Source organism: Macaca nemestrina, chromosome 8, assembly GCF_043159975.1.
Source record: "Macaca nemestrina isolate mMacNem1 chromosome 8, mMacNem.hap1, whole genome shotgun sequence".
In the NCBI taxonomy this organism is placed as follows: Eukaryota; Metazoa; Chordata; class Mammalia; order Primates; family Cercopithecidae; genus Macaca; species Macaca nemestrina.
The window spans coordinates 71,654,321-71,671,866 of NC_092132.1; the positions used below are offsets into that span (position 1 = coordinate 71,654,321).

A 17,546-nucleotide genomic window follows, 5' to 3' on the forward strand; every position below is an offset into this window, starting at 1 on the left:
CCCAGGTGTAGACAGGAGATTGGTTTTAGATGATGACTGAAATCACCGGCCTGGGAGACATTTCTCAAAGTGACACCGGGAAGAAACTCTAGAAATAACGTTGCAAATGAGTAAGTTTGTGAAAGCACACTAATAGTTCTATTTCGAAATTTCTTTTATTGTCAGATTATTTTTGGTGCCCGTTACTAAACGAAGTGTTCAATTTCGTCGAGCTTAACTGGGTTGAAGTTATCTAGACAAAAGTAATCCACATCAAAACCAGGACGAATCAAGACGTAATTTCTGTTTTCTGGCACTCTTGCCTCATAAATCTAGGATCTAGGGCTTTGTTTTCAATGGTTCTCATTTTTGGCTCCAAGGATTCTTTTTCATGTGACTAATTTTTTCGGTGGAGGAGGTCTGGCCACGCCGCGGGTCTTGGCGAGCAGGTGATTACGGATCCCTGGTGTTTGCTGGGCGAGACGGTGAAGCAACCTCCTCCTCGCCCCCTCCCCCGTCTGGAAAGGTGCAGGATCCGCTAAACCGTGTGTCGCACAGCGGCGGCCGGAGCAGACGCGGGATGGTCGCGCGTCCCCTGCACAGCACAGAGGGGCAGCCTGAGAGCCTGGGAAAGGTACGAGCGGGGAATCAGAGCACAGGGTGCGGACCAGAAAGAGCAGACGGTCAGTCGGGCGGGGAAGGAAGTTGCCGACTGCAGGTGTGGAAGGGGCTGCCCCAGGCCCACCCCTGGCAGACGAGGGGGCGGGGAGCCGCGCCGGGGACGAGGAGACTGCGGACTGGGCGCGCTCCTAGCGCAGTCGCTCGCCCGCTTGCCCAAGGCCCCCCGGAACGGCCCTCTCTCGGGGGCCCAACTCGCCGCCGCTAGCCCCGCAGAGCTTGCAGCTGGGGGGCCCGGCAGCCGCCAGGGGGCGGGAGCTGCGTCGCGAACAATGGCTGCGCTTGGTCGCAGGACGGCGGGAGGCGGAGTGGAGATAGAGCCGGTGCCGGGCGCGCGCGCCGGCCGGGCGTGCTGGGGCGCGGGAGCGGCTGCGCAGGCGGGGGCGCGCGGCGCGAGCGCGGGAGGGCGCGGCGGGAGCGCCCGGGAGGCGGGCGGAGGCGGGCGGAGGCGGGGGGCGGGGAGCCCGAGGGGTGGAAGCCGGCGGCGGCCGAGCGGGGTCAGTTCTCTGTACTGTTTGCCAATGTTGGAGCCGTCTGCAAAGTGTTCCTGGCAAGAAGGTAAATACCCTCGTCGGGGGCGCCCGGGAGACCCCGACTTCCGCCCCGCCGGCGGAGGAGGCAGAGGGCGCTGGGGAGCCCTGCAGGTCCGCGGCACGGGGAACCCGGAGAAGAGCGGCCCCCTTCGCGGCCTCCTCTCCCCCGCGCCTTCCCTCCCACCTCGGGCTCTCTCGGGGCAGCAGGGGGGAGGGGAGACCGGCGTGGGAGGGAGGACCGGGAGGCGAAGGATTTGGGGTGGGGGGTGGGGGCGTGTGTGGCGGAGGGGGTGGGACGACACAGGTGTCCTGAGGGGAGGAGCCGGGAGGAGCCGGGAGGAACGCGAGGAGGCCGGGCCAAGTCGGGGTGCGGAGGTGGGGGAGGCAGGAACGCGGCTGCGGGCGCGGGAGGCTGGGGTTCTGGGGGGCCGGGGTGGTAGCGGCCGGAAGAGGGGACGGCGAGTGCAGCCACGGTGTGGCTGCGAGGGAGAGGGAGCGCCTGGGGTAGGGCAGGGGAGGGCGGCCTGGGGAGGGTCTGTGGGGAATGGGCCTGGGGGCGCTGGAGGCGGAGCGGCGGGGCCGGGGCGAGCCTGAGGGTGGCGGCGGCGGCTATTTCTGTAGAATGGGCGAGTGGTAAAGACGTAACTTGCCGAAATGGGAGGGTAGGTGGGGCCGAGGGGACAAAATGTATCCTATGACAGGCAAGTTCTGCTGTGGCTCTTACGAACTCCTACCGTGATGGCTCGGCTTAAAGGGGTAGTTGGCGGTAGTGACCTTGCCGGGGTGAAGGGAGTTGGGCGAGGAGACAAAGCTCAGTTACAGAATCCGCTGTGTGAGAGCAGGAACTCCAGTCTCTCCGGGGGCGAGCCGGTAGCTGTGGCCTGGGGGCGGGGGGTGCTCCGCAGAGGCTATGGAGGAGCATGCCACAGTGGGATTCTTAGGGAGGGGTGGGGATAATGGCCGTGGGGTTCTGAAAGTCTTTGGAAATGTGTGTAGAATTTTGCATTTGTGAATAATTTTCTTTGGTAAGGCTCCATATTTGCCGTGATGTCCCCCTTCCCCTATCCCCACTACAAAGGGTTAAGAACTGCTTGAGCAGATAGAGAGGGACCATTCAATTAGGGTAGACCTGGGAATTTACCAAAGGATTTTAAAGTGGGTGGATCCTGCAGAAAGAAAGGCTAGAGATCTTTTAAAGATATTTTACTGTCAACTGAAAACGTTTATTATTTAATGTTTGATTTCACAATTTTGGTGAACTTTCGCTGAGCATTACTTGGCTTCTGATGCATCCTGTGTTTCAGACCAGCATAGTGAATACTTGAAATAAAATTGGGATGGGCAGGCAGGGTGATAGTAACCTTGGAGGAGAAAAGATTTCAACATTTCTCCAGGATGTTTCTTCCCCGTCCTTGCTTTCTTTAGATGATTCAAGTATACTGTTGTGAACTGAGCTGCGGTGGAAAAATCTTATTTAATAAAACTATCAAAACCAAGACTTACTCTCCATCTCTGTTTTGTAATATGACCAGGTTTTCATTGTTCAGTTTGTATTTTACTGCAAACAAGAGATATCACATATCACTTTAATTGTAGATTGCTGCTTTTTGCAGCAGGCCTGTATTAAATTTGCGAAGCAGTTATGCAAAACTATGTGGTGTGTTTGTGTTTTCCTGCTATGGTTTCAAGTCAAGTTACCATTGTCACATTTCATTATATGGTAGGCTAGTCTGAAATTTACTCCTAAGTGATAATTAGTTGGTAGGATATGGTACGTACTTGCTCACAAATTACTGCATTTTTTCCCGTAAAAACCAGTATTTTGTATTTGTAAGAATGTTGCTGTATAATCCAAGTACATATTGTTAATTTCAAATAGAATGCTGTGTAATTAAATTTTAACTTTATTTGGAAGTAATTTTAAGCTTACAGAAAAATTGCAAGAATAAGAATAATAATACAAAGAATATCTTTGTAACCTTTATTCAGATTCACCTGTTAACATTTTATGCATTTATTACTGCTCTCTATCACACACAAAATGTTTTTCCCCTGGACCATTTAAGAGTAAGTTACATACATTGTGGTCCTTAACTCCTAAATACTTGAGCTTGGAAAACCATGTAAATTTTACATTTTAGCTTAACTTGGCTTGTCTGGAATGAAGTGCTAGGAAGAGTGGCTTGGTTTGCTTTTCAATAAATAATGTGAATATAAAAAAATCCAAGATAGTCATCAAGCTTTAAATATATAAACAATCCAGAAATGGAGGCAGAGCGGTTTTCCTGTTTAGGTTCTAGAAGATACGGTAGGGTTTTTTTTTTTTTTTTTTTCCTTTTGTGCCTACCCTTCTGTTTATTCCTATTATTATCTCCTTTTGTTTTGTACACGTTCGATGCTGGGAATCTGATCATTTATGTGTACAGATCATAAAGAGGGAAAACTCTAGATATTGCAAAATTGAATTCTGTATTAGACTGCGTAGTTTGAGACATGCACAGTGTGATTATTCACATATATGTATTTGTGCCTCTTATAGGTACACAAAATATTAGATGTCTAGAATCTGTGATAATTATAATTTTTATTTATGTATGCATCGGTTGATTTTAAATAATCCTCCCCAAGTTCTGTATAGGAGCTTTGCCATTATGTTGTCCTAGATGTCAAGCCCTTGACTTTGTTCTAGGAAAAATTATAAGAAGGCAAATCTTTTATTTTTCACCAAACTGATGCTTAAAAAATAAAAAAACATTGGCCAGGGGCAGTGGCTCATGCCTGTAATCCCAGCACTTTGGGAGACCGAGGCAGGTGGATCAGGAGGTCAGGAGTTCGAGACCAGCCTGGCCAACATGGTGAAACTCCATCTCTACTAAAAATACAAAAATTAGCTGGGTGTGGTGGTGTGCGCCTGTAATCCCAGCCACTCGGGAGGCTGAGGCAGGAGAATCACTTGAATTCTGGAGGTGGAGGTTGCAATGAGCTGAGATCGCACCTTTGGGCTCCAGCCTGGGCGACAGAACGAGACTCAGTCTCAAAAAAAAAAAAAATTTTTTTTTGTTTTAAAAGAAGACAAGTCTTTTATAATTTGGTGTGTAGTGAAGAAAAGAGGACTTTGGGCCAGAAAGAACTGGGTTGTAAACGTAGCAGCGTGACTGTAGGCAAATAACCCAACCTCTAGAAAAATGGAGATAATGCCCACATCCCAAGATGATGAGGATTAAATGAGTTGATGTAAAAATGGCAAAATGTGGCACCTAACTTATACAATTGGTGTCTGATAAATGTTAGTTTCCTTTTTTTTCCCTGGCCTGTGGTATTTAGAGTTTTCCACTAGAATAGTTTGTGAAGTAAGACTTCCATTTTCCTTACGTAAAAGCAGCATTTTTGGGTACCTACTTTAAAAAATCAAAATGAAAAACATTTTAAAAAACTATTTAAAGGACGCCATGTCTTTTTTAAAGTAAGAAGCATTGAATTGATAGTTTCATAGCAGTTTGTAGTTTAAGAATAGGGATAGTAAATTTTTTTTGCTTTTCATGTTGTCAAATAAGACATTTAAGTGAGAATTGCCTATCAACTGTAGGATGGGTGCTGATATAAAATTATACATATTTAATAACAGTGCCATTTTATAAAGTAGTTTAATTATTGGTGATCAGATTTTTGTACAGCTTTTAATTTCTCAGATAATTCACAAAGTACGACTTACATCAGCAGTACATTGCAGTTACAGGTTGGACCATTCTTCATGAGCGTCATGCCTTCCCCTGTTTGTAGTGCCCTCTCCCTATAAACTGTCCTGCCTGTTTTCATTTAGTAGTTTGGAATCTAGAATTGCCTGTCCTAATATGCCTGACCAGATAGGGCATTTCTGGGACACGAGGATACATTTCTCTAAAAGTATTGAGTTGTAATTGGAATCAACTGTAGCTGGAAACTTTTCTGATAGTGGAGGTGGATTTTTTTTTTTAAATTTTTCTTTTTTTTTTTTTTTGAGATGGAGTCTTCACTCTGTCACCCAGGCTGAAGTACAGTGGTGTGACCTCCGCTCACTGCAGCGTCCGCCTCCCGGGTTCAAGCGATTTGCCTGCCTCAGTGTCCCGAGTAGCTAGGACTACAGGCGCATGCCACCATGCCCAGCTAATTTTTGTATTTTTAGTTGAGACGGTTTTGCCATGTTGGCCAGGCTGGTCTCGAACTCCTGACCTTAGTGATCCATCTGCCTCAGCCTCCAAAAGTGCTGGGATTACAGGCGTGAGCCACTGCACCCTGCCCTGCTGAGGAGGTGGATTTTATGAAACCATAGGTAGTATAAAACTGCTCTGCATTTTATTGATACGTCTTGATATTTTAGCAAATTGTTTAAAATATATGACAGTAGACTGGGCATATCTTTAAAGTAGAAACAGAGTCTTAAAGACATGTGCCACTGTGAGCATTCTGAATTGTCCATGGTATAATTACAAATTACAAATTTTAAATTGATGTAAATCTGATATAACTGGTTTCGTTAAAAAAGTAGAATTTTCAGAGTGTTAGCCAATGACAGAGTGAGTGCTGTTATAGACATACTAGTTTCATGTGTTTTAATTTATCCAGCTCTTTATATTGTGAAGAAAAGGCATACAGAATATTTAAATTGTATGGTTAATTTTATGTTCATAAAGTTTTCTTTTTTGTTACTTCATGGAATATCTTTTCTGTGTCAGAAGATTAGAACTTTCAGGCTGTGCGCCGTGGCTCACGCCTGTAATCTCAGCACTTTGAGAGGCCAAGGCGGATGGATCACCTGAGGCCAGGAGTTGGAGACCAGCCTGGCCAACATGGTGAAACCCCCTCTCTACTAAAAATACAAAAATTAGCCAGGCATGGTGGTGTGTACCTGTATCTCCAGCTACTGGGGAGGCTGAGGCAGGAGAATTGCTTGAGCGTGGGAGATGGAGGTTGCAGTGAGCTGAGATTGAGCTGTTGCACTCCAATCTGGGTGACAGGGCGAGACTCCGTCTCAAAAAAAGGATAAAAAAAGTTTAGAACTTTCAAAAAGGTACCCCAGTATCTTACTGTGCTTACTTCTTGGAATCAGCCACCAGTGTTACCAGTCTCTGATATTGAAGAAATACGTAGAGCTCTGTAGATAAGCGTTTGTAACTTTAGAAGTTTATACTAATAAAGACAAAATGGAATTTTTCAAAGTTGGTGAATGCTTAATATGTTAAATTTTTTTTTTTTTTTTTGAGACGAAGTCTTGTTCTGTTACCTGGGCTAGAGTGCAGTGGCATGATCTTGGCTCACTGCAACCTCGGCCTCCCGGGTTCAAGTGATTCTCCTGCCTCAGCCTCCCAAGTAGCTGGGATTACAGGTGTGTGTTACCATACCCAGCTAATTTTTATATTTTTAGTAGAGACAGGGGTTCACCATGTTGGCCAGGCTGGTCTCGAACTCCTGCCCTCAGGTGATCCACCCGCCTCGGCCTCCCAGAGTGCTGAGATTACAAGCTGAGCCACTGCACCCGACCAGTAATATTAAATTCTAGAAAGCAAGGGACACTACATCACTGAGATGGTTTAGTGGTTATTTACATTTTACTTTTTAAATGAACTGTTTTCAGTTAAAAAAAGTTGATTGGTTGTGTTTGTATTTTTAGTTATAGCTAGTGTATTTTTTTAATGAGATACTCCATTCCTATTGAAAGTGCGTGTATTTTAACACCATATGACTAATGCTACACTTGTTAATAATCTCATTTTTTGAATTGAAAATGTAAATGTTTAAGTTTTATAATTTGCCACTTTGCCGTCCTAATGTTACTCATTTGCTCATGTTGAACAGGGATTTTATTTTATTTTTTGCCTAGCCAAATATTAATACCTAAAACACCATAGGAGTATTGAATTATAGAGTTGGGCAGGATTGTCTTATTTATTGTTGCATAGCACATTGCACCAGAATTTAAGGACTGAAGACAGCAAACATTATCTTACCGTTTCTGTGGGTTAGAAATCTCAGTGCAGCTTAGCTGGATGCCTGTGGCTCATGAAAGAGGTGGTAGTCAAGCTGTCAGTTGGGGCTGCAGTCGCATCTGGAAGCTTTCCTGGTGGAAGATGTTTCTGAACTCATTCATGTGGCTCTTGCAGGGTTCAGTTTCTTGGGGCTCTTGGACTGAAGAAATCAATTTTTGCTGGCTGTTGGCCAGAGGTTTTTCTCAGTTCTTTGCCTTGTGGGCCTCTCCAAAGGGCCCCACAGTTTAGCATCTGCTTCCCTCTGAGCAAATGAGTGAGAGAAGGTGATGCCCAATAATTTTTATAACCTAATCTTGGAAGTGGTATCTCATTATTTCTGCTATATTCTATTTGTTAGAGGCTGCCTACCGCAAGGACTTTAGCTTACTTTTTAAAGATTGAAGAAAAAAAAAGAAGAGAGAAAAAGAAGAACTCAAAGATACACAAAGTAATTTGACCAAGGCTCAGAAGGTAATCTCCTGAAGAACTTTGACTAAAACTCAAATTCACCAATACCCAGGCCTTGTGCTCTTTATACAGCATCCCATTCTCATAGGAAATGTGAAAGTAATTAGAAAGAAATAAAAATTGATGCAGATTGCAGATGCTGTGGACACTTATTGTAAGAAAAATATTAAAAGTTTTCAAAGTCATTTTGAATTGACTCTAGTTTGTCATCTTGAAAAAATGGTAACCAAATACGAGTGTGTGTTTGTGTATGTGTGTGTGTACTTACAAAACATTTGCTTCTAAGGGCAAGTTCAATATTAAAATTTAACAACATAAAAGTTTCTCCACTAGTGATTAGATATAGGCCTTTTGCTGTGTATCACAACTGTATTGTTGCTTTGTAGATAATTTTTAGGGGAGAGGTCTGTACATAATTTATATTTTATATGAACTTTTTTTCATTACAAGATCTCATGATTTATTTGTTTATAATTTGGACTTTCCTGCCCTTCATTGGCATCTGTTTTTAAATTAATTTCTTTTTTCTTTTTTTTGAGATGGAGTCTCACTCTGTCACCTAGGCTGGAGTGCCATGGCATGATCTTGGCTTACTGCAACCTCTGCCTGCTGGGTTCAAGCGATTCTCTTGCCTCAGCCTCCCTAGTAGCTGGGATTACAGGCACTTGCCACCATGCCCGGCTAATTTTTGTAGTTTTAGTAGAGGCAGGATTTTCACCATGTTGGCCAAGCTGGTCTCAAACTCCTGACCTCAAATGATCCACCCAACTTGGCCTCCCAAAATGCTGGGATTACTGTGCCCAGCCTGACATTTTATTATGCGTACTATTTTTATACTGATGATAACAGACAAAATGACAGAGAAAAGTAAAATATTCAGCAAGATAATTGTACTATATGCTCTTTTCCATACCATCTAAGAGAATACTTGTGGTGTTGCATCTTCTTTAGGATTAATTTATCATATAGAAAATGGGAACAAAGCTGTTTAAAACAGGACTGCAAAAAGAGAGTATATGTTAAATATTAACCTGAAACTCTCAGATTTATTTTTAACAGCTTCACTTTTGTTGGGATTGTCTTAGAAATCTAGAAGCAGAAGGAGCTTTGTTCAGATCTGTACTGTCCAGTATGGTGGACACTAGTGATGTGCTTATTTAAGTTAACATGAAAGAAAATTAAATGTTTATTTTCTTGATTGCTCTAGCCACATTTCAAATGCTTAGTAGCCGCATGTGGCTAATGACTACCAGATTGTATAGTACAAGTACAGAACATTTTTATCATCATAGAAAGTTCTATGGAGATCTGGATAAATTACATTTTATGTTTGATTTTTATCAAGGGCATGTGTTTAAAATACCAGTCATTGAGGTTATCAACTAAGTTGAACTTTATTTCTTCATTTTCATTTTCCAGTTTTGGGAGCCGTGAGGGATACAGCAGTTTGGTCAATATTGTCTTAACATGCTTCAAATAAATCAGGTGAGTTTGTGTTAAGACATTTTTCATGCGTACATTGTGCTTTGGCTGTAAATTGTGGAACATTTTAACTCAGCTTTTCTTTTCTATACCTGTAACCTGACTCATCACTTTTTAAAACAGTTACCTACTGTATAGTCATCATTGGAGGCTGTATAGGGCAGGTTGTTTAAGGATTAGAATGATCTTCTGAAAGTTGATAACTTCTGGTTGTGCAAGGCAGAAGGTTTGTCTGTTCTTCTTGATGTCACATCCCTTTAGGACTTGTTAATGTGTTCAGAATGCTTATCATGATATAGCTTCAATAGGTGGCAGTTCTGCAGACTCAAAGCATTTTTAGTGACAAATCTTGTGAAGTAGTTGTATCTGTTTAAAAAAAAAAAGATTCACTTTCCAGGGCACTGAAAAACTCTAGAAGGAAGTGCTCTGATAAACTACAGCGTATAATACTTTAGACTCACTGAAAGAAGTGTTTTTCTTAGTTCTTGAGGTTTTTCCAAGAACTTTATACATTTAATTTTACCTTTACCAGTTAAATAGAACATTGTATCGTAACTATAGTGTTAGAAAATATTTTTGGCCAGGCTGGGTGGCTCACACCTGTAGTCCCAGCATTTTGGGAGGTGAGGTGGGAGGATCTCTTGAGCACAGGAGTTTGAGCCAGACTGGGCAACATAGTGAGACCCTGTCTCTTAAAAAAAAAAAAAAGGGAAAGAAACAAAGTAATTTTATTTCTTTTGGTTGCAAATCATGAGAGAAGTAATTAAACTATTTTTTTTTTCCTGTGATTAAAAAAATAATTGGCTGGGCACAGTGGCTCACGCCTATAATCCCAGCACTTTAGGAGGCCGAGGCAGGCGGATCACTTGAGGACGGGAGTTTGAGACCAGCCTCGCCAACATGGAGAAACCCTACTAAAAACCCTCTACTAAAAAATACAAAATTAGCCAGGTGTGGCGGTGCATGCCTGCAATCCCAGCTACTCAGGAGGCTGAGGCAAGAGAATCACTTGAACCCGGGAGGCGGAGGTTGCGGTGAGGCGGAGGTTGCGGTGAGCCAAGATTGTGCCATTGCACTCCAGCCTGGGCAAAAAGAGTGAAACTCTGTCTCAAAAAAAAAAAAAAAGTAATCTTGGCCAGGCGCGGTCACTCAGGCCTGTAATCCTAGCATTTTGGGAGGCTGAGGCAGGTAGATCACCTGAAGTCAGGAGATCAAGACCAGCCTGGCCAACATGGTGAAACCCTATCTCTACTAAAAATACAAAAAAATCAGCCGGTTGTGGTGGTGCATACCTGTAATCCCAGCTACTTGGGAGGCTGAGGCAGGAGAATTGCTTGAATCCAGGAGGCGGAGGTTGCAGTAAACTGAGATCACACCATTGCACTCTAGCCTGGGCGACAGAGCAAGACTCTGTTCCAAAAAAAAAAAAAAAGAAAGTAATCTTGACCCCCTGCCCTCTGATATATAGTCCTGCTCACCTTGCCTGAGAAATCCCTAGTTCCTGTGCATCCCATGCCATCTCTAAGCTAATGACAGAAGTTTATACCTGGTCTAGGCCTCTTTTTCTGAGCTCCAGACTCAGGTAGCATTTACCACCTTGATCTCTTGGATGTCTTTATACATCTTGGACTTAATGTGTGCCCAAGAAATAATCTCAATGCTTCAGTTATACTGGACTGTTTCAGTTCCTAGATTGGGTAAGGTTGTTCTGGCTGCAAGGATTTGCACAGATTTCCTCTGCCTGGACCTCTCTTCCCCTCCCCTGGGTTTGGCTTGCTTGACTGCAGTCCTGCTGTATGCTGTCATAGCACTTGCTCTTTAGTTTAATAACATGACATTTGCAGTTATAGTCAAATATGTAATTATTTGTTTTAACATCTGTCTCCCTTGTTAGTATGTTTCATGAAGACAGACAGTGACTTTTCTTGTTTACTGTTATATCCCCAGGTCCTAGAATAAACAATGTAAATAGTTTTCATACATTTATTTGTTGGGTGTATGAACATACTAATGGTGCTAGAGTTGTCACTAAAGCAAGGGGATATTTATTTTTCAACAATAAGCACGTAATTATGTTGTCAGTTTTGGTGTTATATGCTGCTGTGTTACACAAATGCAACTAACTCTCCCTCATGTAAAGTTGTTATTTGGTTTTCTAGAAACTTTCCTTGTGCAACAAAAATTAGTTTAATCAAAAACATTACTAATAATTTAAGGAAATTGTAGAGCTGTCCTGTGCTTAGTGCTTCCTGTTACCTCACAGCTGCTCTCAAATCCCAGTGGAAGCATTATGAGACCTTATTTGCAAACTGTTATAGGTGTGAAGTTGCCACTAAAATTATTTGGTTACAGTTAAAATAATTTTTCATATTCTGCCACAGACATTTGGAAATGATCATTTTATGCCAGCCAACTTCATTGAAAATTATAGTTTATGGATTAGTCCTAATGAGGATTTACTAACTGGCTATGTTGCAGGTCATGTTGAATCAGGCACTGCAAACAGTTCCTAGGCAACGCTCTACATGGCCACAAGCAATTCCCTGGATGTTGGCTAGAAGTTGTACACAGTGCCTGGAGATATACATACTTAACTTGTACAGGTTGAGTATTCCTTATCCAAAATGCTTGGCACCGGAAGTGTTTCCTATTTCAAATTTTTTTAGATTTTGGAATTTTGCCTACTGGTTGAGCGTCCCTAATACAGAAATCCAAAATCCAGAATGCTCCAATGAGCATTTCCTTTGAGCATTATGTTGGTACAAAAGAAGTTTGAAATCTTGGAGATTTTGGATTTCAGATTTTTGGATTTGGGATGCTCAACCTTAACAGACGTGTATTCCTAGAATAAGAGATCCCTCCATCTTGTTACTGACTATAACTGTCATCCCCCAAACTGTTCAAGTTTGAGATAAAGACTCTCTTCAGCTAAACATAGAGTTGATTTCTTAAACTCATGAGTAATTTTTGAATCTTACTTTCTCGGCAACCACTTTCTCATAACAGTGAGGGTTCTCAAGGTAAATGTATAAAGGGGCCAGCTGTGGTGGCCCATGCCTGTAATCCCAGCACTTTGGGAGGCCGAAGTGGGAGGATTGCTTGAGACCAGGATTTTGAGACCAGCTTGGGCAGCATAGTAGGACCCTGTCTCTACAAAAAAAAAAAAATAAGTTAGATATGGTGACACATGCCTGTAGTCTTAGCTACTTGGGAGGCCGGGGTGGAGGATCACTTGAGCCTGGGAGGTTGAAGCTGCAGTGAACTGTGATCATGCCACTGCACTCCAGTCTGGGTAACAGAATGAGACCCTAGGCATGCAAAGGGGACTTGAGTTGATTCTCAGCTTGAAACAGTTGAGATTTTTACTGTGTGATTTTCAACATTGTCTCTAGGATTACTACTACATTTTTATTTGGGAAGTCTTTTGTTTTCTCAAGATACCTGAATTAGATGCTTTTTATTTATGTATTTATTTATTTATTTTTGAGATGGAGTCTCACTCTGTTGCCCAGACTGGAGTGCAGTGGCATGATCTCGCCTCACTGCAACCTCCGCCTTTCGGCTTCAAGCAGTTCTTCTGCCTCAGCCACCTGAGTAGCTGGGATCACAAGCACACGCCACCATGCCTGGCTAAGTTTTGTATTCTTAGTAGAGACGGAGTTTCACCATGTTGGTCAGGCTGGTCTTGAACTCCTGACATCATGATCTGCCTGCCTTGGCCTTTCAAAGTGCTGGGATTACAGACGTGAGCCACTGTGCCCAGGCTACATGGTTTTTTATTTGTAACAGATTCTTCCATATGTGTTACTAAAACTAATGAAAAACTAGGCTATTGAATACCAGGTTATTTGTTACTAACTTTGCCTAACTTTAGTATTATCATGGAACATGAATGTTCCATGTTCTGTTAAGATAATAGCACTTTTCTGCCTTTAAATTGTGATCGTAGTTATTGTTTTTGCCTTTTAAGAATGTGTGTTATTATCCATGTGCAACTTATGCTTACTGTAGAAAATTAGGTGTGATAAGCAAAAAAAAAAAAACCCCAAAAACAAACAAAAAAAATCACAAAAAATTCCACTTCTTTTACAGAGATAATCACTGGTAACATTTTGGGGTGTATACTTCTAGATTTTTTTTCTATGCAGGTATGTTTTTATGTGAATATATGTTACTTTTTAAAAACTGGGTTTATACAATATGTAATGTTTTGAAGTGATTTAATAATAATTCTTAGTTTGGATGTACTAAAATTTAACCAAGCCCTTATTGTTGGACAGATTTTTGTATTGTAGTTAGTGCCATAGTGAATTTTTGTAATATACATCTGTTTGTCTAATTATTTTCTTAGAATTGATTATTTGAAATGGAAATACTAGTCAAAGATGTATGTGGATTTTAAAGATATTTGGTGTATAGCCCCCTAAAAGACAAAGTTATATCTGCCAGAAGTGTATCTACCTGTTTCCTTACTTCCTTGACAAAATTTCAGTCTTTGCCAATCTGTCTGACAAAAGGTGGTATTTTACTTTGTGTTTCTGTAATATTTAAATAATTCTTGTTCTTTCGTGTTTTGCCTTTTGTGAATTGCTTATATATGTCTACTGTCGTCTATTTCTTTTTATTTGTAAATAACATTCTTTGGATTATGTCCCCTGATAATTTTCTGAGTATTTATAATCATTATACTTTTTACTCATTATTCAACAGATAACTAATAGGAGTATACTAGTTTCTGGGGTACCATAATATGATGAGTATGGTATATTTTGGTCCTTTCTCCCGGATCATTAATTATAGGTCCCCTGGGAAAAGGAACTCATTTTAACAGTAAGCTACAGCAAATGTAAATTACGAAGATACATGCTGTGAATAATATTTTTAAATGAGTAGCTGAAATAGGGCCAAGTTTTGGAGATTAGCTAGTGAGGTAGACTTGACAGGTCAGTGTGTCCTAAGGAATTGGAAAAGTCTGTATTAGGCAGTTGTTGTATTGGGAGAGCCTAGCAACTGGGAATTTACAGGGATCAAAGTAGTCTGGTAGTTCTTTTTAGTGAGGTTTGGTAGTAGATGTTGGGAACATGGAAGCTAAGAGGAAGCTTTAAGGCCTAACTGAAGTGGAAGGGATGACGGCAGGACAAGACAGAATTTTTCTGTGTCAAAGGAGTAGGAGAACCCTGTAGGGCAAGAGGGAGCTAGGTGTTACAAAAAAAAAAAAAAAAAGACAGTTTTTATTACACTGGATAGTGTAAGACCAGAGTATGATTACCAAGAAACAAGTCTAGAGTTTAAAGAATAATGATGGCTATCTCAGAGGTTTGTTGTGAGGAGTAATTGAGATAACAAAGGCAAAATGCTTAGCATTGCTCCTGTTACTACTGCTATTAATTTGACTATTAATATTGCTCTTGGCTGTTGCTGCCTGACTCTGGAAATTGGTGGGAAAGGAGGGCAGACGGCAGACATTTAGGTAGATAATTGAGTAAAGTATTTGGGGGAATGAACCACTTTCTCAAGCCCACATTGGCTTCGAGGTTCTCCTGCTTCTTGCCACAAGCACCAGGAACTCTATTCTTTCCTCTTAAAAGTTGCTGCTACTTAAAGTTGCTAGTTGCTAGTTACTTTTTTCCCCAAGACTGGGTGTGGGGATCTATAATCTGCTCACATCTCTTGTCACGTAGGATATAGCCTACCGTTAGGGGATAAGAAAAATAGTAAACATCAGGAGGTTAAAATGTGTAAGACAGACTTCTACTTTCGCCTATGCTGGTATAATGGGAACTGGATTTATTTTATGTGTAGCCAGCTTCCAAGATGGCCCCCAATGATCCCTGCATCCTGGTATTTACACCACGGTGTAATCCCCATACACATTACATTGAGGTTTATCTGTGGAACCAATAGAACGTGACAGAAGTGATGGATCATTTCTTAGGATAGGTTATTTATTTATTTATTTTTTTGAGACAAAGTCTGGCTCTGTCGCCCAGGCTGGAGTGCAGTGGCGCGATCTTGGCTCACTGCAAGCTTCGCCTCTCGGGTTCACACCATTCTCCTGCCTCAGCTTCTCGAGTAGCTGGGACTACAGGCACCCGCCACCACGCCCGGCTAATTTTTTGTATTTTTAGTAGAAACGAGGTTTCACCGTGTTCGCCGGGATGATCTCGATATCCTGACCTTGTGATCCGCCCGCCTCGGCCTCCCAAAGTGCTGGGATTACAGGCGTGAGCCACCGCACCCGGCCACGATAGGTTATTTATAAAACAAATATGACTCCGCCTCCTTCCCTTACTACCCCCAGCCTTGGATTACTTACTCTGAGAATTGTTAGCTGCTATGTTGTGAACGGCCCGATGGAGAGGCCCATGCTGTGAGAAACTGAGACCTTTTGCCAACAGCCAACAAGGAACTGAGGCTTCTGGCCAACAGCATGTGAGTGAGCCTTCTTGGAAGCAGATGTCCCAGCTTTAGTCAGGCTTCCAGTCCTAAACATCTGTCCTGCTGACATCTTGACTGCAACCTCCTGAGAGATCCTGAGCCAGAACTACCCGTCTAAGCAGTTCCCTGATTACCAACCCTCAGAAACTGTGTGAAATAAATAAATTTTTTAAAAAAATTTTTTTTAGTTTTTTTGAGTTGGAGTCTTGGTCTGTCACCCAGGCTAGAGTGTAGTGACACGATCTCAGCTCACTGTAACCTCTTGTCTCCCAGGTTCAAGTGATTCTCCTGCCTCAGCCTCCTGAGTAGCTGGGGCTACAGACGTGCACCACCACACCTGGCTAATTTTTGTATTTTTAGTAGAGATAGGGTTTCACCATGTTGGGCAGGCTCGTCTCAAACTCCTGACCTCAGGTGATTCTCCTGCCTCAGCCTCCCAAAGTGCTGGGATTACAGGCGTGAGTCACCGTACCTGGCCAATGCTTGATTTTTAAAGCCACAAAATTGGAGGTAATTTGTTATGTAGCAAAAATGTACTCATTCTCCTTAAATAACTTGAGAATTTATAAAATATATAAACAATAGCTTTTAGACATTGGTGACAGGCAGCACCAGACTGTGATCCCTGAGAGAATAGGAACAAGTGAGGGTGAAGCCCTTCAATTCTAAGAGCTTACTGCAGAGCCTAGAGGTAGTTTATTGGTTGCAGTGCAAGGTGTGGAGGAACCAAAACAGAGCCCAGCAGTCCTACTGAGATAAAAAGACAAAGATAAAAATTTGGGAAGATCAAGGTGGTTAGAATTGCAGGGCAGAGTACCAGAGAAAAAAGAGCTATGAGGGTTGGAATTGGCACTGGGGAAGCATACACTAGAAAACAAGAGAGCATGAACAAGTGAGCATGCATTTTGGAGATCTCCAGAGGGTTCTCCTGGAGTCTTTTGCTGAGTTCTGATTTTGTAGATGCTTGACAGGCCCTACCTGAGGCCAGAGAAAAATATAGCACTTCTGGAAAGCACTAAGAAAAACAATTTCCAGAGTTCACATGAGGCTTCAAATAGTCGTGTTCCTGTTGGATGTCGTAGAATACGTAGGGCACTGGGAAGAGTCCTCAGAAGGTTCCAAATGATTCCAAGTAACTTAATTGCACTGAAACACTATTTAGAAGAATACAACAAAATTCAGAACCCAACAATGTAAAATTTAGTTTTTGTCATTCAATCACAAAATGCTTGCTTCGACATTAGCAATGGATAGAACATCTAGACAGAATATCAGTAAGGAACTAGAGGACTTGAACAGCAGTATAAATCAGCTAGACCTAACAGACATACACAGAATATTCAGCAACAGCAAAATATATATTCTTTTTTTTTTTTTGTCTTTATTTTTTTGGGAGACGGAGTCTCACTCTGTTGCCCAGGCTGGAGTGCAATGTCTTCATCTTGACTCACTGCAACCTCCGCCTCTGGGGTTCAAGTGATTCCCCTGCCTCAGCTTCCTGAGTAGCTAGAATTACAGGTGTCCACCACCACACTCGGCTATTTTTGTATTTTTAGTAGAGACAGGGTTTTGCCGTGTTGGCCAGGCTAGTCTCAGACTCCTGATCTCAGGTGATTCACCTGCCTCCGGCCTTCCAAAGTGCGGGGATTATAGGCGTGAGCCACTTGCATCCTGCCAAAATATGTATTCTTTTAAAGTGTACATGAAACATTCTCCGGGCTGTATTAGACCACAAAACAAGTTTCAGTAAATTTAAAAAGATTGAAATCATGCTATGCATCTTCTCCAGTCACAGTGGAATGAAGTTAGTAATGATTAACAGAAGGAATACTGGAAAATTTACAAATATATGGAAATTTACAAATATATGAAAATTAGAGAATACTTAGAGGTAAACTAAAATGGAAACAATATATGTGATTTAAATGATGCAGTGAAAACAGTCCTGAGAGGGAAATTATTAGCA

General features: G+C 42.2%; 1 protein-coding gene across 16 annotated transcripts in view; it reads left to right on the forward strand.

Annotated features, from left to right (window-relative positions):
• Positions 1 to 429: 429 nt before the first annotated feature.
• Positions 430 to 17,546, forward strand: part of LOC105483581 (staufen double-stranded RNA binding protein 2) — a 332,549-nt gene continuing 315,432 nt past the window's right edge. For 7 of the 16 annotated variants that reach the window (XM_071068104.1, XM_011744485.2, XM_011744491.3 and 4 more), the window contains exons 1-3: positions 1,115 to 1,215; positions 7,551 to 7,663; positions 9,080 to 9,145. Coding sequence is in view for 5 of the 16 variants with exons in the window: in XM_011744491.3 (XP_011742793.1) it covers positions 9,128 to 9,145 (18 nt within the window). In the remaining 11 variants the exon portion in view is untranslated. Of the gene's footprint in view, positions 614 to 1,086; positions 1,216 to 7,550; positions 7,664 to 9,079; positions 9,146 to 13,234; positions 13,291 to 17,546 lie in introns of those variants that run through there. The other 9 variants (XM_071068097.1, XM_071068096.1, XM_071068101.1 and 6 more) reach the window with 9 other exon arrangements.